The following is a 25,049-nucleotide window of genomic DNA, read 5'->3' as shown; positions in this document are numbered from 1 at the left end:
GATCGTTTTTACGATCAACTTAGGCTTACGATGCTTTTGGGAAACGCAGCCCAGAGCGATATTTCGGCTTGATATCTCCTTTTTGAGTGTGTGTGTGGTGGTTTATGGAACATGTTTGAATGCAGCACCAAAGCATTAATATGATTGGTCAAATCGGCCCGTATTCTGTATGATATTAATTCATAAAGTGTTTTATGCTTGACTATGTACCTAAAATATCGACATGCCATTCTGATACAGTTCCTGCTGCTAATCCTCATTTACTGTTCAAAAATAGTATTGGTTCAATGCAGGATTTAGACAGACTATTGTAAACGTGAATAAAGGGTTGAACATATAAAGTGTCTTATATCTTTGTATATTCTGTCAACAGATGCTGTTCTTCACGCCATCAGACACAATGAGAAGCTCATCAGAAAATGGAATATAATGTGTAATTTGTATTTGTGTACAGAGGGTCACTATGGTCCAATATTTGTTTTTTCTTTAATGAAAAACATGGTAAGTTATGCTGAATCTATGTTAAGTTTAAATAAAACCTATTGGATTTGTCAATGAAATATGTCTCTTCATTAGTGATGTTCTTATATTTTATTTAATTGAATGGCCTTGAAAACAAATGCATTAAACTTTGGGAAAATGTGTTTAACTGTATTTAAATCCAATTTAGTACACATAAGTATACTAAATATACTTAAAGTTGTATTTTAATACTACTTAATTTCAAATTAAATATACTTAGTACAAAATTAGTTGTTTCAAAATAACACACTTTAAATGAACTAATCATTAACACACTTGAAATATACTAATAATTAGTCTTGCTGCAAGTAAACTTAGTATACTTTTTTTTTTTCACTAGGGTAGGCCTATAATAAAATGCGACTGAAACACCAATGATAATATTTTTCTCTCAAAAACTTAATTCTGACTTGGTGCATGTGGCATAATCTGGTGCGAGTTATTTTCTAGAATGTAAGTAATGCTAAATAATAAAATTGTGCTTCATTAGGCTATTAGAAACTGCATAGGCTACACGCCTATAAAACAATATTGTGTTCATTGCTCTGTGGGCACTGCCATCGATACAGGCATCAAATGGTATTTTACACTATATTTGCTTCTGCTTTTCGAGTGCGGAAGAGTGATAAAGGCATGATAAATTCTCTATTATTGATCAGATAAAGTTAGCCTATACATTCAGGTCATATATGCCAACAAAATGTCGTTTTAACGACATAACATCTCGTTATTACGAGAAAAGATGTCTTAACGACATAATTGAGGGGAAAAAATATTATGTATGAGGCAATACGCCACCGTAATATATAGCCAAGATGATCATACATGTGGTGTAGTATTTTTTTGGCTCCTTACAAAAGGTATATCCACTGTCATCCCCCCACGGCTATTTTAAATAGCCTAATAGTTTTACGTTTTCATATGCATATTTCATATCAATTATACTGTATTATAACTCAACCATTATAATCATCTGCCAAATTTATCCTCGATAATTCCATGTTGTTTTGGTTAAGTTTAGTGATAATAATAATGTCCTAAACCTATAGCGGACAAAAACATAACTCAAAGCCCTAAAGAGTGAGCACACGCTTTCGACATGCACTTTTGAGAACACTAAGGAAAGAGCGCGTTCTCTTCGCCTGATGGACACTTCAAACACACGTTTGCACTGCCTGTTTGGTTTACCTGTTTAAACGTTCATAACGAGCGTTTTGTCTGACTCAAAACGTACGTATTCGACGCCCATTTTTGTTATGATAAACGCACGTCAACGTGCGTTTTTTGGTCACTCCAAAGCGCACGTCAAGAACGCGCGTTTTAATAGCAAATCACACGTGGAGAACGCGCGTTTTGGTACACGAGAACGCGCCTTTTGGTACACAAAAACGTGCGTTTTTGACATGCGTTTTCCATGATACCAAAGCGCGCGTTAAGAACGCGCGTTCTTAACGCAAATCACACGTCGAGGACGCTTTTGACGCGTCCGTGTGCAATCAGACGTCCGACCAGGCATTTGTGAGTACTTTGGCTTTCCATAATTCTGTACCAGTTGCTGGGGAAAGTGTGCGCCCTCGGGTAGAATAAACAAGTGTCGGTGCCCTACATGGACATTCGGCTTGTGTCTTATAACTGTCGTGGCCTGCGTGTGGGCCAGAGTGATGGGGATAAAGCCCGTCGTATTGTTGTGGACAGTTTGCTGGACAACAGTGATATTTTATGCTTGCAAGAGACTTTTTTACCAATGCAAGATTTGGACAAATTGAATTTTCTAAACGATAACTTTCATGGTGCTGGTGAATCTACAGTAGATCTTGTTATGGATTTGCTTAAAGGTAGGATATCTGGGGGTGTAGCCATACTGTGGAAAAAAAAGTTAGACTCACTGGTTAAGGTATTTAGACTGGATGTTAACTGGTGTATTGCAATACAGATTACTTATCAAGATAAGAATTTTATTATTCTAAATGTGTATACAAGCCGTCATAATGAAGATGAGTATTTAAATAGATTAGCTTTTATTAGTTATTTTATTGAAAGTTCTACTATTTCTAGTGTGTATGTTATTGGGGATATGAATGCGGATATTTCAGATAGAAATTCAGTATTTTCCAGTCATATTGTTCAGTTTTGTCAAGATAATAATCTCATTTTGTCAAGTGAAGTATGTTTGCCTGTAGATAGCTATACCTATGTTAGTGAGGCTTGGAACACAACATCATGGCTGGACCATTGTATTAGTACAGCAGATGCACATGCCTCACTTAAGGGTATGAGTATCTTATATGATACAGTAACAACTGATCACATACCTGTGTCTATGGTGACAAATGTTGAGTTTTTTGTAGCAATGTCTAATAATGAAAATAATATCATTGCAGCAAAAATGGATTGGTCAGCACTTACAAAGGAGGACCTTTTAGTCTATTTATTTACCTAGGGATGCAATAATGTGTAGTGATGTTAACTGTAAAAATGCAAATCATCATAGGGATATCTGCTTAATGTATAATAATATAGTTAATGCCCTGCATTGTTGTAGTAAGCCATTTTTTAAATCAAAGGGTATAATGAATAAGATTAGGCCTGGCTGGAGTAAATATGTAGCTGAATATCAGGCTGAAGCCCGGGAAGCTTTTAAATCATGGGTTATAGCAGGTAGACCCAGGCAAGGGCCTGAGCTTGAGTATAAGAAATCTACAAATGCAAGATATAAGTATGCTATTCGTTTTATCTGTAAAAATGAGCAAACCTTAAGAGCTGATTCAATAGCTATGAAGCTGGTAAATCACAATATTACTGATTTTTGGAAAGAAGTCAGAACTTTTAATAGATGCAGAGTATCTCTACCTTGTACCTTAAATGGAGTTTCTGGGGCAGAGAATATTGCGGAATTATGGAGACGGCATTATTGTAATCTTTTTAATTGTATTCAAAATGAACTGTATAATGTGGATGATATTCAAGTTAATGATCCAATAGTGATTAGGTCATGTGAGGTGGATGATGCTATAAGAGAATTGCCTCAAAATAAAGCTAGTGGCCTAGATAATATTTCTGCTGAACATCTTAAATATGGAAGTAAGAGGATAGCCCATTTATTAGCTGTTTGTTTTACTGCCCTTTTGATTCATGGTGTGTTACCAGATTCAATGTTGTCTGTTTTATTGGTGCCAGTTATTAAGAACAAAGCTGGAATGGTAGGTAATTTAGATCATTATAGACCCATAGCTTTAGCTAGTATCCTGTCTAAAGTGTTGGAAAAAATATTGTTGGATAGGTTAAATGTATTTATTAATTCTACAGACAAGCAGTTTGCTTTTAAGGCTAACCATGGTACTGATCTTTGCATCTATGCGTTAAAGGAAATAGTAAACAAGTATAGAGATAAAAACTCATCAGTCTTTATGTGCTTCATTGATGCATCTAAAGCCTTTGATTGGGTTAACCATGCAACACTATTCTTTAAAATGAGACAACGAGGGGTGCCAGAATACATTGTGAGAATCCTGGTCTATTGGTATGCCCACCAGATGGTGCAAGTAAAATGGGGCAATAAAGTCTCTGCCCCTTTTGGGGTTAGTAATGGTGTGAGACAAGGAGGGATTCTGTCCCCAATTCTGTTTAATCTCTATATGGATGACCTATATAAATGTTTGAATGCTTGTAAAACTGCGTGTATGATTGGAAATACTCTAGTGAATCATATTATGTATGCAGATGATCTTGTGGTGTTTAGTCCCAGCAGTGCTGGCCTTCAACAGCTTTTAACTGTGTGTTCTAATTATGGTCTTGAACATGATATTTTATATAACCCTGATAAGAGTGTGGTTATGATTTGCAGAACTAAGGAGGATAAAAGTATAAAATTTCCAGTTTTTAAGTTGTCCAATAAGAGTATCACTGTGTGTGCGAAAGTAAAATATCTTGGACATTTTATTACTGAATGCATGACAGACGATGAGGATATTGAAAGGCAACGCCGTAAGATATATATGCAGGCGAATGTACCTTTACGTAAGTTTAGTTTCTGTTCTGATGAAGTGAAGGTGTCACTTTTTAAAGCATATTGCACAACACTTTATACTGCTCATCTGTGGTTCAACTATAGAACATCTAGTTTACAGAAGCTGCAAGTAGCTTATAATGATGCAATGAGAATCTTATTAAAGAAACCTAGATGGCATAGTGCAAGTGAAATGTTTGTGAGTGCAAGAGTAATTACTTTTAAAGCACTGTTACGAAATCTTATGTATAGATTTATCTGCCGGCTTAATGCTTCTAAAAATGAGATTATTGTGAGTTTATTAAATATAGGGATTAGTTCCACGCGATATCAGTCAAAGCTGTGGAGACATTGGTATTGTTGTATTTTGTAATTCTTTGTGTGGTGGATGCTGTGGGTTGTATATGTGTTTTTTTTTTTTGTTTTTTTTTTGGACTTTGAGTCTGTAATAAAGAAAGATTGAGATTTCCTAATCATCCTAACCACTCTGTCATGGCAACATCACGAGACTACTTTTCGCCTCAACGAGAAATCTCGTCACAGTTTAGTCTCGCGAGATCTCGTGACACAATACTAAATAACTTGGATCGGGGGCACAAAACACTTGATTGGGACATGCCTAATTATATGTGATGTTTATTACTGTATAGGTATAGAAGTTACATTCCAACTTACAATCACTTACCTTGACAAGCTCCATCATGTCTTTGACAAACCCGTCCACCTCTGGACCTTCAAGTGCTCCAGTCTTACTCTAGAATGAGAGCCAACCACTAAGTGATGGAACATCAGGATAAAAATCTATGTGGTACTCATATGCAACAATGAACAAGACGTACTGTTAATGAGGTAATAAATCAGTAGACTACACAAATTGATGCAAAGTGAATTGAAGTTTAAAAAAATCTTACAACATCATAGTGTGCAAAGATCTTTTCAAAGTCTCTCTTTCTCTCCATTTGACTACTGGCCTGTGGAGGGAAGGAAATCATTGACAGCATCATGCACTGTTTTGTAGCAAATTCTTAGATTTGAGTGTCATAAACAGGTAAAAAATATTTAGAGATAAAGTACTCTAAATAAATTAGATCTGTACTAACATCCATTTTGAACTGCAACAGGAAGTTCTCTTGTAGAGCCAGAATTCTGGGGAGGAGATACAGTTAGACTATAATCAGTCAATATAGACAGGAACACAGGGGGAGCACATGATACATGCACATTCAATGGTGGAAAATAATACAGAGAGCACAGGGAGAATAAATAGGGAAGCAAACAAGAAAGGTAATAAGGGAGGACCAAGAGTGCCGCACAAGTCCTGAAAAGTGAAGCCAAATCATTCCGATCCCCCCAGGCATATGAGCCCGCAGAAAAGTGTTCATTTTTCCAATAAGTTTGGTTTTAGTAGGTTAATTGATGCTATAAAAATGGGGTGTAACGTCATGATTAACAGCTGTGCTAGCGAATGGGTCTGTGGGAGCATGAGTGTGGGCGGAATCTTGATACCATGGTTCCATCTCACGATCACTACTGTGCAGACTTGGGCTCTGAACTGCATAATCGGCAACAACCGTTTCTGGGATATTTTGCTTTAATTTTTCTACAGTGGAAGGAAGTGGTGACGTGCTGTCCATCTTTTTTTACAGCCTATGGGGAGGACAGGTGGGGTAAATGAACTAATAATCAGGTAACAAGGAGGGCAGAGTCAAGACATGAGCTAGAGGAGCACATGGCACATAGAAACAAACATGACAAAAGCCATGTGCTGACACCAAACAAAACAAGAACACCTGGCCAATAAAAAGGTACAAAAACCAAGGGAATGAACCCTCAGCACATGTTAGCACAACAATAGAACAGGGGAAAAACAACAACAGAGAGCATGAATGTCCAGACCCTGACACTGACATGAAATTGAGTGTCAGGATCCAGACATCAAGCTCTGCATACACAACTTCAACAAAGACAAGAAAGCACGAGGCACACTCAAAGCCGCACACTTACACAAAGACAAGCCAATGCATGAGTGTAAAGGTTATGTCACTAAACCTAGAATAAGACAGACCAGAGTGACAGATCTCTGACACTACCCAACAGAACCAAACAAGGTTTGCTGAGGGAGAACAAAAGAAACATAAATGGGGCAGTTTGTCATGCCAAATATGTGACAATAGTGAGAATTAGAGGTTACGGGGGGTCAGTGTGTTTTTTTATTAGCCTTTCGGAGTCTTCTCTAAATAAATCATATGGCATGGTCTTAGAAAATGTTTCATAAAATTTAAAATTATGGAATGCAGACAGAGAAATGCAGATAATAGTGAGCTTTATTTAGAGTATTGAGCCGAACAGTGGATGATTGGACAGATGGCAGCCTGGATGAATGCACACACCTCATCGCGTTTTGTGAGAATGATGGTAAGGGCCTTGCAGGTAGCTGACAGGAGAACACAGGAGACACAAGGGAGAGAAGGACGCTGGAGATACACATTGGAGATACAGGTAAGTAGTCTGAACGAGACCAGACCATGGGGAGGATGTAACATCTGCATCCGCCTTCCATTTCTCCAAACACCAGAGGGAGCCATCTCCCGAACACCGTACACTGCCAGTTCTTCTCTCATCACTTCCTGTCTTTTCCTGTTATAAGCCATGGTGTTTGTACATCATGCTGAGAAGTATTGCCAGTTTACCCATCTCTACCATGCGCTTCTATCCCTTTTGTTTACCACATGAATGTCTCTCTGACTGTTTACGTCCACGACTTTTGGATCACTGATTTGGATTTGTTTGCTGTCTGGACTGCCGCTATTGTTATCGACCCTTTGCTTGTTTGTTAACCATGCTTTTTTCCCTGAATCTAACTGTTTGTACTGCTGTGCTCAATAAAACACCACACATGGATTCAAATACTCAGCCGAGTCAGTCATCGTTACACTTGAAGAGGTTAGATGGGTTGCAGGTGCAGGTGATTGCACCTCTGGGAGTGCAGGTGGCAGAAGCGACAGGTGAGTTTGTGACAATTACATCTTCAGATGGGACATGACCAGACTTGTGTCCTCAGCTTTATTGGGTTTCTAGGTACCTTCAACCCATCCAGATATATGTTTTATACATTTACAAAAAACTTTTATGTTCAGGTAAGTAATTGGACCTCATCTACACACGCTGTGGCTCCACCGACAATGCACTGGTTACTCCACTACACACCTCAGACCACTTTCTCATCACATTTAATCTAAACCTGACCCCTAACTCAACACACACTCCATCACATGTTACTTTTCGGCAAAACCTACGCTTTCTCTCACCATCTCTGTCCTCTTTGGTCTCATCCACACTTCCTCCCCCTAACCAGTTCTCATCACTGGAAACTAACAATGCTACTGACACTCTTTGACCACTCTAACATCTTGCTTAGATGACTTCTGCCCCCTTTTAACCAGACCAGCCCGCGCCACCCCCTCTGCCCCCTGGCTCTCTGATGCTCTCCGTGAGCATCGGTCGAGACTCAGGGCTGCAGAGAGGAAGTGGCGCAAATCTAAAGATCCTACTGACCTTAGCTTATATCAGTCACTCCTTTCTTCTTTCTCTACTGATGTCTCTAATGCTAAAACCACATACTATCACACTAAAATTAACAATTCAACTGATTCACGCACACTTTTCAAAACCTTTTCTTCTCTTCTTTGCCCTCCTCCCCTCCCTCCCTCATCAGCTCTTACAGCTGATGACTTTGCCACATTCTTCACACATAAAATAACAACCATCAGCGGCCAATTCTCCACACCACACACTGACAATAACATCTTAACGGAAAATTCACAAACCCTCTCCTCCTTCTCCATGCTCTCCGAGGCAGATGTTTCAAAACTCATCCTCTCCAATCACCCTACTACCTGTCCCCTAGACCCTATCCCCACTCCTCTTCTTCAGGCCATCTCCTCCTCAATTCTACCTGCACTCACTCACATAATCAATTCTTCCCTTCACACTGGAACATGTCCCACAGCTTTTTAGCAGGCTAGGATAACCCCACTGCTTAAAAAACCCACTCTGAATCCAGCACTTTTAGAAAACTACAGACCAGTATCCCTTCTTCCTTTCATTACAAAGACACTGGAGAGAGTTGTATTCAACCAACTGTCTACTTATCTCACACAGAACAACCTCCTTGATGACCACCAGTCTGGTTTCAAGAGTGGCCACTCAACTGAGACTGGCACGAGCGACTTCAAAATCATCAGTACTCATCTTGCTGGATCTGTCTGCTGCTTTTGACACCGTTAACCACCAGATCCTCCTGTCAACACTCAAGTCGAAGGGCATCTCGGGAACTGCACTCCAGTGGTTCAAGTCTTACCTCTCAGGTAGGTCCTTCAGGGTATCTTGGAGAGGTGAGGTGTCCAAGTCACATCATCTTGCTACTGGGGTACCTCAGGGCTCAGTGCTTGGACCACTTCTCTTCTCCATCTACATGTCATCACTAGGATCTGTCATTCAGGATCATGGTTTCTCCTATCACTGTTATGCTGATGACACACAACTCTACCTCTCATTCCAACCAGATGATCCGACGGTTGCTGGTCGTATTGCAGGCTGCCTGACAGCCATTTCTGCCTGGATGAAGGACCACCACCTTCGTCGTTGCCAACCCAACACTTCATCATAACCTTTCATTTCAACTTGGGTCATCAACCATTACTCCTTCCAGGACAGCCAGGAACCTTGGAGTGGTGATGGATGATTGTTTAAGCTTCAGAGATCATGTTGCTACAACGGCCCGGTCCTGCAGATTTGCCTTGTACAACATCAGGAAGATTAGACCCTTCCTATCGGAGCATTCCACACAAATTCTTGTCCAAGCTCTTGTTCTATCCAGACTGAACTATTGTAATGCTCTTTTGGCTGGACTTCCAGCATGCACTGTCAAGCCTCTTCAATTGATCCAGAATGCTGCAGCAAGACTGGTCTTCAACGAGCCGAAGAGAGCGCACATCACTCCTCTCTTCATCAGTCTGCATTGACTGACACTAGCTGCTCGCATCCAATTCAAGGCTCTGATGTTTGCCTATAGAACGACCGCTGGCTCTGCACCGCCATACCTTAACTCGCTACTTCAGACTTAAGACTTTATTTATACGAGCACTTTACTGTCATAACTGTGACTTCACACAGCACTTACATACTGTTGTTCTCATGTTGATTTGATTGATTCTACTGTTCTCATTTGTAAGTCACTTTGGATAAAAGTGTCTGCTAAATGACTAAATGTAATGTAATGTAAATGTTTGAGTTTGTATATCTCTACATTAATGACATGAGTTTTGAACAGGGAGAACTCTCATGTGTCAGATTTCTAAAGATACCTTCATTTTATGTGCATTAGCATCAATCTTTTTATTTTAGGTATGCAATTTATGCAGCCCCTGCCAATATGGGGAGTGCTTGAGAAGGGCTAAAATGCTCTACTTACAGTAGGTAGCAGCATAATTTAACCTTTTGGAGTATCTTCGCATTGGGAGCATGCCTATAATGCCTAAAAATGTGTTATCTTACAGGGATGTGGGACCATGTCTGGTGTCTTTAAACCTTAACTTAAAGCAAACTGTTTGTTTTTCCCTTAAAGGTGAAGGATGTCATTACTGTGACACTGGTGGCACCTAGTGGAGTTGCAAAAATAAAGCATATTTGCAAACAGCCGTGCAAATACCCCCTTGAGTGTAGGGCTGTAGTCAAGTCCCCCTTTGTCGAGTCCAAGTCAAGTCCAAGTCCAAAAGGTTTGAGTCCAAGTCAAGACCGAGTCCAAAGAGGTTCAAGTCCAAGTCCAAAAGGTTCGAGTCCAAGTCAAGTCCGAGTCCAAATGAGACAGTCAAGACAGAGACAGAAAAAAAAGAATCCTCTTCAAGACCTTCGTACATAACTATTGATAATTTATGTGATGTGAGAGACAGCATATCTTAGATTCTAAAATAATAATTTTGCATTATTATTTTTTGCATTATTACATTTTTAAATTCTCTACAACTGTGGTTCCCAAACATTTTACAGTCGCGTACACCCTGAGGCATTTAACATTCTTCTGCATACCCCTTCTCTTCCACTTAGACTGCTGCAATCACACCTTTTCCATTAAGGGACAATATTTTCCCCTTTAAACTGATTGTGCATTACAGTGCTTTTTTTTACCTCTATAAATACCTTTATAAAATAAATAAATGTTTTAAATTAAAAATGTCAAAAAGAGTGTGATACTTTTAAATTGAACTAAAACCGCCAGTAGGTGGCGGTAAGTCACTGTCTTAATGAGTGAGTCATCGAGTCATTCAATTCATTCATTCATTCAGTAACGACACAAGTGGATGTATTTTTGAAAGGGTAATTGAATCATTGACTCTCATGGTTTTTAAAACATCAATAACATCAATATGAGTCGCAGTTCTGCTGTGGCTTTCGTTTGAACTAGACATGCGCTGATTTCAATTTTCTTGGCCGATTCCGATTTCCGATTTTTGGATAGTGTGATCTGCCGATACCTATTTTTGCAGATTCTGATTTTCTTTCTAAGAACTATAATTGACAGCATATACAAACAAAAATCTACCTTTCTTCAACGCAAAGTTTTATTTTCATAAAAAAGTAAACTCAGTAATAAAATAAGAACAAATAAAAAAAATTCCAAACAGCAAATAAATGCAATAGAATAGAGAGCTATGAAACTAAGTTTCCCTTTTGTGGGAACTATCGACGCTGCGTGAAACGCATTGGGAACCTTCTGCGTGATATCGTCTTTGAAGCACTCCTGTATCCAACCAATCGTGTAACGAGACGTCAGAGACGGGTGACGTCACGGACCAGGAAACTATAAAGCATGCCCGGATGCAGAGAACACTAGCTTCTGCTATCTTCAGCAAGCGCTCCATGTTATCCCGTGTGTCTTATTTAGTGTTTGTCTGTCTCTTTATCATCTTTGATTTCACTCTTTGTCTGAGGACAAGAGTTTCAGCAACACTGGTGTATATTGTGATCGCTGTTTGTGCGTCCTTGTAGTAAAGTTCAAAGTTCGTGGGGAAGGAAGAGGACAAGGGTCGGCTTTTGACTGCTGACTGAGCTTTATTTAGTAAAATGAAAAATGTCCAACAAAAAGTCTGCGCACCGCACAACAACGAAAATAAACAATCCACAACAGGGCTTCACTCCAGAACGGTATAAACAATCCACAACAGGGCTTCACTCCAGAATGGTATAAACAATCCACAATAGGGCTTCTCTCCAGTGTTGTCGTGCTCAGTGTCTCAGTCAGCAGTCCCTCTCTCTCTCACACACTCCTGCTTCTCCTGGCGTTTTATCCTGTCTCCGCGCCAATTACTGGAATGAGAAACAGGTGTTTGTAATTTACATTTAACCCGCTCGCTTACCACGCGTCTCCCGACACTCTCTCCAGTTGCAGACCTCGCTGAACCACGCCCCCCTCGCCACAGTCCTATTTAGTGTTTGTTTGTCGTCTCTTTGTCTGAGGACAAGAGTCTCACAACACTACATAACATATACACAATAAGACACGATATATATATATATATATATATATATATATATATATATATATATATATATATATATATATATATAAAATGGCGGAAGGCAAGCAGTTCAGGAAGTGTGCTTCTCCCTGCACTTACATTCCTGATGGGGACACACACGATATGTGTGTTGTTTGCCTGGGGGTTGAGCATGCGCAGGCAGCTCTCGAGGGAGCACTGTGAAAAGCTCACCCTTAGAGTGTTGAGCCATCCTCTTCCCCCGCACATGAGGAGCTCTTGGAGGTAGTGACCAGAGCTGTAGCCAAATTGAATATCAGCTGGCCAGAAGCAGAGCGGGGAGATGTAAAACCAAAAAGCAAGCTTGATGAACGCTTTCTCCCCGCGCGGTCATTACCCCAACGTCGGTGCTTACCATTCTTTCCAGATCTACACACTGAGGTGTCTAGATCTTGGAACAGACCAGTCCAACATCGGGTCTTCAGCCCCCAGACTTCGGTCTATAGTAACATCGTGGGGCTGAAACAGTGTGGTTATGCGGCGATGCCCTGGGTTGAAGAGACGCTCGCGGGCTATCTCTCGCCTGCTTCGGCATCGTCCTTAAAAGCACCGACGCTGCCCACCAAGCCCCTTAAGACTACATCTAAGCTGGTGGGCAAGGCTTATGCGGCGGCAGGTCAGGCAGCAGCGTGTCTTGATACCAGCGGGGAGGCCACATTCGAGTGCATCCAGGAACTGCGCATGGCGACAGACCTGGCTCTCCGTGCCACCAAGGAGACGGCTAAAGAAGTGGGCCGTTCTATGGCAGCCCTGGTGGCCACAGAGAGGAACTTGTGGCTGAACCTCTCCGACATAAGGGACAGAGACAAAGCTGCCCTTATGGATGCGCCGCTGTCTCCTGCGGGCCTCTTCGGCGACGCAGTTACAACTGTCGTCGAGAGGTTCCAGGAGACCAAGAAACAATCTGCGTCGTTTCAGAGGTTCCTCCCCTGCCGGTCGAAAGTCACCGCCGAGACTGTTGAACGGGAGCAGTCTCGGCCCGCAACAAGCTCCTCAGCGCACCACAGAGCGCAACAGAAAATAAGTGTGGCCGCCCGCGCTCCCCCACGTAGATTCTGGGGACAGGGGCGAGCCGCACAACAGAAGCCTTCCCACGCAAGACGGACCTGCGGGCCGTCATTGTAGCGCGGAAGGCTTCTAAGAAGCGGTCCTGATATCTGTGGGTCAGGACCCAGGAGGGCGGCCCCCATCTGGAGGAAGCCTGGTGTTAATACATCTGACACCCGCTTCCCTCCAGCGCCCTCCGGGGACCTCGCCATATCTGTCATCCAGTGTGTGTCAGGTCCCCACCGACCTTCCGAGGAAGGACGGTTGTCACTTGATTCGGCTGACTTCTGCCGGCGTGCCGTTTCAGAGCGCCGAGCCAAGTGCTCAAAAAACACCAGAGACCAGTCTCGAGAGACTGGTTCCCTTAGTAGATTTTCTAGAAGAATGGAAAACTCTACCGAATATATCAAATTGGGTGCTGCTCATGATAGAAAAAGGTTACAAAATACAGTTCGGGTGCCCGCCCAGATTCAACGGGGTCCTTCCCACAGTGGTGACCCCCGAGCAGTCTCTGGTTATGGAACAGGAAGTCATGACACTTTTGTAAAAAGGAGCTATAGAAAGGGTTCCTCCTCCCTGCACATTCATGAAGTGCGTGGATGCAGCCCTGGCTCCTTTGAGACTCCAGGGCATTCGCATACTGAATTACATCGACGATTGGTTGATTCTAGCTCGCTCAGAGCAACAAGCAGTTCAACATCGAGATGCTGTTCTGTCTCACATGAAAAGGCTTGGGCTGAGGCTCAATGCCAAGAAGAGTGTACTGATACCGGCTCAGACCACCAATTATCTAGGTGTTATGTGGGACTCTACAACAATGCGGGCACGTCTGACTCCTGCCCGTGTGAGCTCTGTTCTGTCAGCCGTAAAAGGGGTGAAGTTAGGCCAGTCTTTCACTGTGAAACAGTTTCAGAAACTGTTGGGTCTAATGGCAGCTGCGTCCAACATAATTCCTTTTGGCCTCCTGCATATGAGACCCCTACAGTGGTGGCTCAGGATCAGGGGGTATTACCCGAGGGGGAACCCTTTTCGAATGATCAAAGTCACACGGCGATGCCTTCGTGCTCTAGCCGTGTGGAAAGACCCCTGGTTCCTGTCCCAGGGTCCTGCGTTGGGAGCCTCTGGTCGTTGCGCAATGCTTACGACAGACGCTTCCCTCACGGGCTGGGGAGCGATCATGAACGGTCGCTCAGCTCAAGGTCTTTGGGAGGACCATCATCTCTCCTGGCATATAAATCGGCTGGAGATGATGGCAGTGTTTCTAGCACTAAAACACTTTCTCCCAGACCTGAGAGACCACCATGTGCTGGTCCGCACAGACAATATGTCAGTAGTCTCTTATATAAACCATTAAGGGGGTCTACGGTCTCGCCAACTAAATTACTTGGCCCGTCGGATCCTCCTGTGGTCTCAGGGGAAGCTGCTTTCGTTGAAGGCAGCCTATATCCCCATGAGTCAGAATGTGGGGGCAGACGCCCTGTCGAGGCAGGGGCCGAGGCCTGGGGAGTGGAGACTCCATCCAGAAGTGGTGGATCTCATTTGGAAAAACTTTGGTCAGGCACAAGTAGACCTGTTTGCTTCGGGAGAGTCAACCCAGTGTCCTCTCTGGTACTCCCTCACGCATCCAGCACCCCTGGGTCTGGATGCCATGGTACAGACGTGGCCAAGGCTACGTCTGTATGCTTTTCCCCCGTTCGCTCTGCTCTGCCCAGTTAGGGCTTTGGATGCATACGTCCACAGGCCATCTCACTAGCATACAAAGCGGCCGGACAGGCTTCTCCATTTAATGTCCGTGCTCATTCCACAAGGGGTATGGCGGCATCAAGAGCTTTGATGTCTGACGTCCCTATGAGTGACGTTTGTGACGCAGCTGGATGGTCAAGCCAGCATACGTTTATCAGATATTATAACCTTGATGTGGGCTCCACTCCGGGCTCCTCCGTACTTTCGAGCTAACATGAACAAGCACTTGAAGTACGGCACAGTTGGGATTGCGTTCCCAATGCGTTTCACGCAGCGTCGATAGTTCCCACGAAAGGTAACGTCTCGGATTACGGATGTAACGCTGCGTCTCTTGTCTTTTGTTCTTTAAATAACATGTCAGACAGCAGCAGGAATATTGGACTGCTGTCCCCTTAAGAGTTTATGAATGGACCCAATACTGTTACACAACATGCATTCTCTTAGCTATTTAACGATCCAAAACTGACTGTGTTTATCTGAATAACTGGCAAGATGAGCATTTTGACATAATTTTGTATGTATTTGATATTTTAAGTGCATTAAGACAACTTCACCGTGAGAGAAGAGAGCGAGAATGCGCAGCTGACGTTACTGCCTGTGCCACTGGTAACAAAAAAGATCGGCTCGGAATCGGTAAGAAGTGAGACTGAAAAACTGGACTAGGTCAAGACCAATTAGGACTTGTGGCGAGACCAATGACCAAGTCCGAGACAAGTCCGAGTGCAAATATCACAGAGTCCGAGACAACAGAAAAACGTCTCGAGTCCGGACTCGAGTCCAAGTCCGGACTCGAGTACTACAGCACTACTTGTGTGTCATGCCTTCCCCAACACAAACATCACAAACACAGCTCTTACGGGTACTTGTGAAGGCACCTCTCATAACTCCAAGTTTGATACTTTAGCTATGGCCCTGATTAGTATTTGTTGTAGCATTGTGTTGGAAATCATCACTGTAATTTGTTGTAGCATTGTGTAGGAAATCTTCACTGTGTTTGACAGACCAATGAAATCTTTAGAATCATCTGCAGGCAGAATTTGTGCTGAACTGGTTTGAGGGAAAAAAATCTGTGATCATGTGGCTGTCTTTTAAAAGGAAGAATCCAAGCCCTGTTTTAAAGCTCCCACACTGTTTTGGTCTCAGCCACGGTTTTTACCAGCTAAACACCCTCTGTCTCAGCTTGCTACCAGAGCACACCTATTATATAATTGCTACGGGCCAATGGTAGTTCGAAGGTGTTTACAAACCAGAGAAAACATTTCTGGAATGTTAGCTTTGGCAAGGTGTTTCGAACTCCCAAAATGAACTTTGTTTTGGCCAGATTTTGTTTGAAATCACACAATTTTGTTCTCCGATTTCACTTAAGTATATTGTAGCCTTTAATGGATCATATGTGAACAGGACCTTTTCAAAAATACTAGTAAATTGGTTCTTGCAAATACCCCCCTAACAAAAAAGAAGTATGCTTCAAGTTCATTTTATGACGTATACTTAACGTCATACATTCAGTAATGTTTAAATATATTTTTAAATATTCTTTATTATGTAAGTATACTAGTATCAATGTACTAGTAGTAAACTTAGCAGGTGTACTATTTCAATTCTGTTTGGGACTAAATTGACCCATTTTTAGTATCTAAGTATACTTCTGTCAGGACCACTATCGTCAAATATGATTGATAATTGCATAGAGTTTGTATTGGTCGTATGGTTCTGTTCTGGGCAAGAACTCCCTGCTCATCCATGCAACCTAGAATGTATAAGAGCAGGGAGAGCAGCAATAACCCCCCAAAACAAAGCCATATGCTGATATCCCCCAACACAAACTGACTGCGAAAATCTAAATGCCATGTTTCCTTAAAATGCAGTTACCTGAATGAGCCCAGGCCACAAGCATGTTACCAGTACTTTAAAGCTTAAGCAACAGCATGTTGCCAACAATACTGGAAGCCTTAAGTACTGAGCATGTTGCCCTTACCCAGACGACCTAAAAAATTAAGTTGCCAATACCCGCATAAGGCATAGCATGATGCCAAAAAATAGCACAACAAGCATTTCGGTCCCACTTTATATTAAGTGGCCTTAACTACTATGTACTTACATCAAAAAATCAGTACAATGTACTTATTGGGTTCATATTGAATTGCAAAACACTTTTGCTGATATTGAGGTGGGATACGTGTAAGGTTAAGGACAGGTTTGGTGGTATAGGTAGGTTTAAGGGTAGGGGTAAGGTGTACAGGGTGGGTCAACAGTGTAATTATAAATATTTTATTATAAATATAATTACAGAAATGAATTACAGATGTAATAACATGCATGTGTTTTTAAAATATAAGTACAATGTAAAAACATGTACACAATAAATGCATTGTATCAAATGACTAATTTAAATGTAAGTACATAGTAGTTAAGGCCACTTAATATAAAGTGGGACCGCATATCCATGATTGATATACCGTCAGGAATGAGTGAAGATTGAGGTCATCAAAATGAATCGACACTGCTTGCTTAAGGTTTGTATCCACAGTCCAAGTTGCAGTATTGACAGGCATTTCTTTCATGCAGGTTCAGAAGTACATGCTTTTTGGCTGTAGTAAACAAGTTGTCTTTTAATCTTTTCTCAGAATGTGAAGATCGATTCTCTTCTAAAATGGTGTCCTTCTCTGCTGCGTCAGTTGGTCACTTGGGCAAAACAACCATAACTGATCCCCTGCAACAGACAGTCTACTGTGAGCTAGAGATGAGAGATGGATATTTCCTCTTACTTGGAAATACATCACTATACTGAAGTAATGTCGGTGACATTACTGACATTACTTGTCAGTAACAAAACTGTCAATAACAGCTGAATGGTTTAATGCAACAAATGTGAGGCTGATTCCTACACTGTTTTATACTGTGTTCTCAACAGTTCCCTAATGTAGAATCTGAGTACAGCATATTACTGTAGATTTTGTCGTTTTCACAGCTTGTTACTGTATTCTTAACAGTTTCCAACTGTATAAGCTGTGTACAGTATGTTACTGTAGATTTTCAATGCATTCTGGGAAAATATTAGCTTACTGTATATCTAAATACAGTAGGCTACTAAATGACCGCGAAAAACAACCACACACCTCCTCACGCATGACAGACTCATCATGATGAAAGCCCACAACATATGGTAGGTTAACTTTTCTCTTTCTTCACTTTGTTTTATTCTGATGTTAGATATAAAGCTACGTTTTAGTTAATACATTTCCATAAAAATACATGAGTAAGCGTTCATTTTCTGGCATTTTCCTCCTGCAGCGTGGTGAAGATTAAAGTCCGAGGACGGAGTAGCCTACGTGAAATTAGTAGGTGGGTATACTTTAAAACACATGTTATTGCCTTATCTGTTTTATACAAATGTTATTTGCAAAGTATAAATACGTTTGAGTTAATAAATATATGTATGAACATTGGACCGGGTGAGCATTTCCCATTTAAGCCACACTAACTAGAATTTTCCTCCCGCAGCGGCACTGGCAGACTGGCTGGACCATCGCGAGACAGGCGGGAAGAGCCGTTGTGAAGACAAAAAGCCTACTACCTGAAATTGGTAGGTCAGTTTTAAAACGCATGTAATCACCTTTTTTGTTTTGTACCAATATTGTTTGCAAGGTATAAATATGTTTTAGTTTATAAATATCCGTAAGAACATCGAAGCGGGTGCTCATTTCCCTGTCAAGCCGCACTAAGTAGTTCTTTCCTCCAGCAGCGGCGCTGGCAGAGACCGGCTGAACTAATGTGAGACAGGCGGGAAGAGTCGTTGTGAAGACGAAAAGCATTCGTGAAAATGGTAGGTCAACTTTAAAACGCATGTAATCACTTTTTTTGTTTTGTATCAATGTTGTTTGCAACTTCAAGGTATAAATACTTTTGGTTTTGGCGCTCATTTCCCAGTTAAGCCGTGCTGACAGCATTTTTTTCCTGCAGCGGCGCTGGCAGACGGGCTGAACCATCGTGAGACGGGGGGAGAGTTGTCGCAATAAAGAAGACCCTTTCTTTATGGCATGTGGTTTTAAGATGTAAGATGATATGTATTCACTGGTTATTGTTGTATAGGCTACTGCTACTAATTAAGTACTTTAACTCTTCAAACTTTATTTTTATATTTCTAACATTTATTTTCCACTGGCACAATGTGTTAATGTGATTTTAGTGGTATGAATTTAATTGTATTTTGTTAATTGATGAAATTAATATGCTGGTAAATTTCTGTATTGAAGTTCAGAAATGTAAAAGATGAAACCTAAATAAAGTTGATCTTAAGCAATTATTTGTGTTATTGAATATATAACAATTAACTTAAAATAAATAAAAATTGAAAAATTAAAATAAAGTACAACATAATGATGTACTTTATTTTACAGTATGATTAAAACTACTGTAGTTATTTTTGCGGTAATTTTACTGTTGTATTAAATACAGCAATTACTGGATAATTGTTGCCAGTAAGTTACTGTTAATTTCACAATAAACATTTTACAGTGTATATTTACTTAGCCACAAATACAAGAATTGCTTAAAATTCCCAAATCACTAGAACAAAGTTATATATTTGTTGACATGTACTTGCATAAATCCCAAAAGTTTCAAACCGTTTAGTCAAGAGAAATCCAACATTTAACTGGTGAAGTGGTCCGTATCATTGAGTCGGCTGTCAAATTACATCATATCCTTGTTACTCCTGTAAAAACCCAGAAAATTCTTTTTTTTTTTTTTTTTTTTTTCATTTCTTTAATGGGGGAAGCTTACACCCCTAGCAGCAGCAAATCTGATGCAACAACCATGTTGTAAATCACAGACTAGTATTAAACTATCAGTAGTCTGGTCGGGGAAGCATACACCCGTTGCCTAATACATAAACTAGTATTATTTTTTTTCTACTGGGAGAAGTTTCTTACACCCCTAGCATCAGTCTAGTTGGGGAAGCATACATCCGTTGCCTAGTGCATATACTATTATATATATATATATATATATATATATATATATATATATATATATATATATATATATATATATATTGTTATTATTATTATTATTATTATTATTGGATGAAGCTTACACCCCTAGCGGCAGCAAATCTGATACAACAAGCATGTTGTAAATCACAGACTAGTATTAAACTAGTAGTAGTCTGGACGGGGAAGCATGCACCCACAGCAATAGCTCTGAGTTAAATGCAGTGTGCAGCTAAGCAATAAAATACAGTGCTTCCTCATTCATATACCCGAATACTTACCATCGTATGTGCTTATAGTATGCGGCAATGACACTAGAAGCTTAGGTAATAAGCATTTTTTGATACATTTGCCTTCGGCAGCAACTAGATAGCCTAGCATGTTCTCAATAGCAACCATAGCAACCAATAGCAACCCCTTAAACAAGTGTATCTGATAGCAACTATAGTTTTAAGAACATTTTTCCAATGGCAACAATAGCTTTAAGAACAGCGTGTTCCCAATAGCAACTATAGCTTAAAGAATATTGTGTGTTTCCAATAGCAACTATAGCTTTAAGAACGAGCATGTTTACTAAGTGCTGCACCATGTATTGTTGTTTTCTTGTTTCTACCGCAAAGCTGCTTGAATCTGCAATGTATAGCGCTAAACACAAGGTGACCTGACCAGCATATATGTTGCTATACAAACGAAAGTGACCCGACCAGTATGTGTAGCAATCGAGCCAGTTGCCATTGACAACAGATATGTAACGCACATTGCCAATTTGATCGCAAAAGCTTAGCACAAACATTTTTACTTAGAATGACTAGAAGTAACAGTGATAGCCTTAGCAACAGTATGTTGCCAATACCTGATAGCTTTAAAACAATGAGCATTAAAAGGAACTTAGCTTAGCTTAAAGGTACAATATGTAAAATTTTTGCAGTAAAATATCCAAAAACCACTAGGCTAGTGTTATATATTTTGTCCAGCTGATTACTAACAATATCTCTAATGTTTTCAACTACTTGTAAATAATGAGAAAATTCCCATTCTAGACAGTGACACGGGGCAGTGCAGTCGCCTGTCAATGACGTCAGTTACCTTTGTTACCGCCTTTACTGACATAGAAACCACATGACAACAGTGCCGTGGACAAATGCGGAAGTAGTGTCTAGCGTCCAGCAAACCACTAGCTTGCTTCAAACAGTTCCTTATTTAATTCTTGCACGTTTTATGGTGGATTGTGTTACTTATTTATGGAACATAATTACTGTTTACCATCTGCCGCTGGTTCTGTCGACAAGGACAGCTCCCGTAAACTCATGACCGGAAAAACGGAAGCGGCGCCGGCGGCTGTGTCATAATAAAAGTCCCGCTGCTCGTGAGGCGTGTGTTGATCAATCGCTCCAGCTCCTCGTTCAGCTCCCGCAACACTCGGTCCTGCTCTGCTTCATACTATAGTAACGTTAATAATCGCATCCAAGAACATGAGTTCTTCCAGACTCCAATCCCTATTCTTTTGCACCGTCCGTTGAGATGGAGACCACATGTCCCAAGTTTCCGCTCTAAAACTTGGCGTCATCAAACTACGCCTTTGTTTTGAATAGGCTTCTAGCGACCTCTAGCGGAAAAAAAATATGACAAATTGTACCTTTAACCGGTTGTGACATGGATGCTTCTCTTGAATCCTTCTTCATGCGGGGAGTGCAGATCCATCTGAACTTGTTCTTGGGTCAGTCGTATTAGTATAACTTCAGCGAGTCCATGTCTAATTGCAGCGATGCGAGAAGCAATGCTAAGTCACTTCCAAATCAGACGGCTCGTGATCAATGTTAATAATACTGAGGAGCTTATATATGGATTCTGTGATAGGTGTCATATTCCTATAGGTAGACATGAGTCACCTCATGTCACTGAGGGTACACTGATGTGACCTGCCAGAACTGAAACTAATGCTTGATGTTTAACTGTACTATAAGCAGGGGCGTAGTTTGTGGGGGGGATGGGGGGGAGGTAACCTCCCCAATATTCAAATCCATCAGTTACAACCCCCCCAATATTTCAACATGACAATCACAGTAGATCTATATTAAAATATGTATAATTCATTTATTTTGTAACAATAATTTTGTTTCTAATCGAATATGTGTTTGTCATAATAAATTAGTCAAAAAAATACCCCCCCCCCCCCCCCCCTCCATTGAACCGATTGGTAACGCCCAACCAATGCGCATCGCACTTTCACCAACACAACGTGAGTGGAGCGCTACTGTTTGAATGAAAGAGAGTGGGTAGCACCAAAAATGAAGAGAACCGCTGCCCAGCCGACTATATTAAACTTCTGTTCAAAGAGGGACATTAAAAAGAATAAATCATGTACTGAGAAGGAGGTATGAAAACATTGTAATCCATTGCAATTTAGCCATAACTATCAGTGTAACTGTAACCACTTACTAAAACAGCCGTCTATTTTGTTACTTCATTTTTCAATAGCGTCTTATCAATGACAAAAGTATTCACATCGGTGTTTGTTTTCTTCCTTAATTAATTTGACTTTTGAATGAATTGGCTGAATGAACGATTTAAGTAGCTCACTCATTAAAACGTCGAATCGCTGCCACCTACTGGCAGTTTCAATATATAACAATTTATTTATTTTTAGAATCACTCCGTTATGTTAGAATTTGATGAATGGTTATACATAAATTCCATAAAGTTAAGATAGATAGATAGATAGATAGATAGATAGATAGATAGATAGATAGATAGATAGATAGATAGATAGATAGATAGATAGATAGATAGATAAATAGATAGATAAATAGATAGATAGAGAAGAAATAAATTATCCAATAATGCTACACATAAAAAAACTTTTTTAAATAAAAAAATAAAAACATAACAGGCAGCATACCAATGCTCAACCCCCCAATGTTGAAACCAAATCTACGCCCTTGACTATAAGTGTCAGTAGTAAGTGCACAACTAGTTCACAACTGCATTTCTCATTTGTACTGCATCTGTACTATATTTTTCAGTTAAATTTGTTTGGGGATGGTAGCTAGTTGTCAGCTTCTGCCCCACCCCTCAATCTTTACACAGTTCAACCAAAAGATTTGAATTGAATTGAGTCCCCTGGTCTGAGACAAGATATCGATGAACTCCCCACCGGGGTAAAGTGCTCTTCCTTCAGTATCTTCATTATCCTGGGTTTTGTACTATCCCTTAATGGAAAAAGCTCAACCCATTTGGTATAGTAATCAACAATCACCAATAGAAAGGTATTTCTCTTCTTCTTTAAGGGAAAAGGACCCATGAGATCAATCCCCAGAGTATGACTAGCTTCTGTAACTTTTGTTGACTGCATAAGCACTGAGGGTCTGGAATATTCTCCCTTATACCTCTGACAGATATTACATGTCTTGATGTGATCCCAATCATCCTTACGGACAGCAGGCCACCATGCCACCTCCAAGACCCTTAGCAGAGTTTTTAATTGGCCTAGATGTCCACCCAAGGGATTGTCATGTAAGTACTGCAAAAACTACGTACCTAAAGCTAGGGAACCATGACTTGGAATTTATACCCATCTGATAAGTTTGGATCTTGTCATTACCATGCACGGTGCCACACCATCTGAGCAGGTTTAAAGCACTCTTGAGAAGGCAAGGTTGAGGCAACCCTTCCTATAAAGAACTTTGAAGTTGAAAGCTTGTAGTCGCAGAATCCACCTTGTGAACCTTGAAGACATCTTTGGGTAAATAAAGGCCCAGGTCCAGGCTGCATGCCAAGCATTCCTTCTCAGATGTAGAATAGTTCGTCTCAGCCTCTTGAAGCATAGGCAATAACCTTCTCATTATCTTGAGTACACTGGGTGAGGATGGCTCCCAGTCCTATCTCACTTGCATCAGAATGTACTTGGAATGGCACTGACAAATTGGGCTAGGTTAGAACAGGAGGGCTTACAACAGCTTGTTTCAGTTCCTCAAAACTGATTTGGCAGTCCTGTGGATATAAACTTGTGATACTACCCCATAAGTCCCAGGAGCCTTTGCAACGAAAGGATATCAGTTGGCACAGGGATATTCAGTTATGGCTTGAATCTTGTCAGGGTCCACCTTCACACAAATGGCATGGTCTTAAATTGAAATTGGCCCGATGTGGAGATGAAAACTGACTTCTGCTTAGAGTCCTCTGCCATCTCCACCTGCCAATATCCTGACTTAAGGTCTAGAAAGGAGAACCATATCGCCCCCATGTAAGGACTCCAAAATGTTGTGGATTATCGACATGGGATATGCATCTGAAATTGTCTTACTATTTATCTTCTGATAATCCACACAAAATCTGTAAATTCTATCAGGATTCTCTACCAGGACCACAGGAAAAGACCATGGAGAGGGAGGGTTCAATGATGTTTTCCTTCAACATCAACTGTACTTCTTCCCCAATTATATTTTACAGGCAGGGTCAAACAGGAACAAACAGGAACAGCAAGGGACAGGCAGAATCGTGGTCAGGATACAGGCAGTAGATCAGGGCAGGCAGATATCACTCACAGATCATACAAAGCACAGGTCAGGGGTAGGCAGCAGAGGATCGTAAACAGGTAACAGGCAGGATCAGTAACAGACAGACAGACAGGATACAAATGCTCAGAATTGCAACCGGGGTAAACAAGACTTCGCAAAGAGGTGGTGTGTGTGTGAGTCTTTCATAGTCCAGGTAATGAGCTACAGTAAGTGGCAATTGGTGATTGGTGTTGAATGTGAGCATGTGACTGGCAGAGAGGATTATGGGAAGTGTAGTGCAGGAACTGACAGGAACTGAGGGTGATCGTGACAAGGGGTAATAGAGCTCTTGGATTTCATCAAAATATCTTAATTTGTCTTCTGAAGATGAACAAAATTCTTACATGTTCGGAACGACATAGGGGTGAGTAATTAATGACAGAATTTTATTTTTTTGTGTGAATTAACTCCCTCAGGTCGGCGGTCACGCCGGAGTGATTACCGCGTTTTTTTCCTAACCAGTGTGAAAGAGACTCAAAATACTCAGTCAATGTCGCACATACAATTAAGTATATACACCATTTTAATCTGTGGAATATCTTCTTTTATTTGTGTACACTCAGAGTAAAAACAAAATGTTGTTCTT

The 25,049-nt window shown here is 40.9% G+C and overlaps 1 protein-coding gene across 2 annotated transcripts in view; it reads right to left on the bottom strand.

The window, feature by feature from the left end:
• The window catches only part of scgn (secretagogin, EF-hand calcium binding protein), a 190,671-nt gene that overhangs the window by 33,712 nt on the left and 131,910 nt on the right, over nt 1-25,049 (bottom strand). For both annotated transcript variants that reach the window (XM_067392248.1, XM_067392237.1), the window contains 3 exons: nt 5,629-5,674; nt 5,440-5,499; nt 5,214-5,282 (listed from right to left, as the gene is read on the bottom strand). In XM_067392248.1, the coding sequence (XP_067248349.1) occupies nt 5,214-5,282; nt 5,440-5,499; nt 5,629-5,674 (175 nt within the window). The remainder of the gene's footprint in view (nt 1-5,213; nt 5,283-5,439; nt 5,500-5,628; nt 5,675-25,049) is intronic.

Source organism: Chanodichthys erythropterus, chromosome 2 (genome assembly GCF_024489055.1).
Source record: "Chanodichthys erythropterus isolate Z2021 chromosome 2, ASM2448905v1, whole genome shotgun sequence".
Taxonomy (NCBI): domain Eukaryota; kingdom Metazoa; phylum Chordata; class Actinopteri; order Cypriniformes; family Xenocyprididae; genus Chanodichthys; species Chanodichthys erythropterus.
The sequence above is the reverse complement of the archived record's forward strand: the minus strand, read 5'-3'. Positions and strand labels throughout refer to the sequence as shown.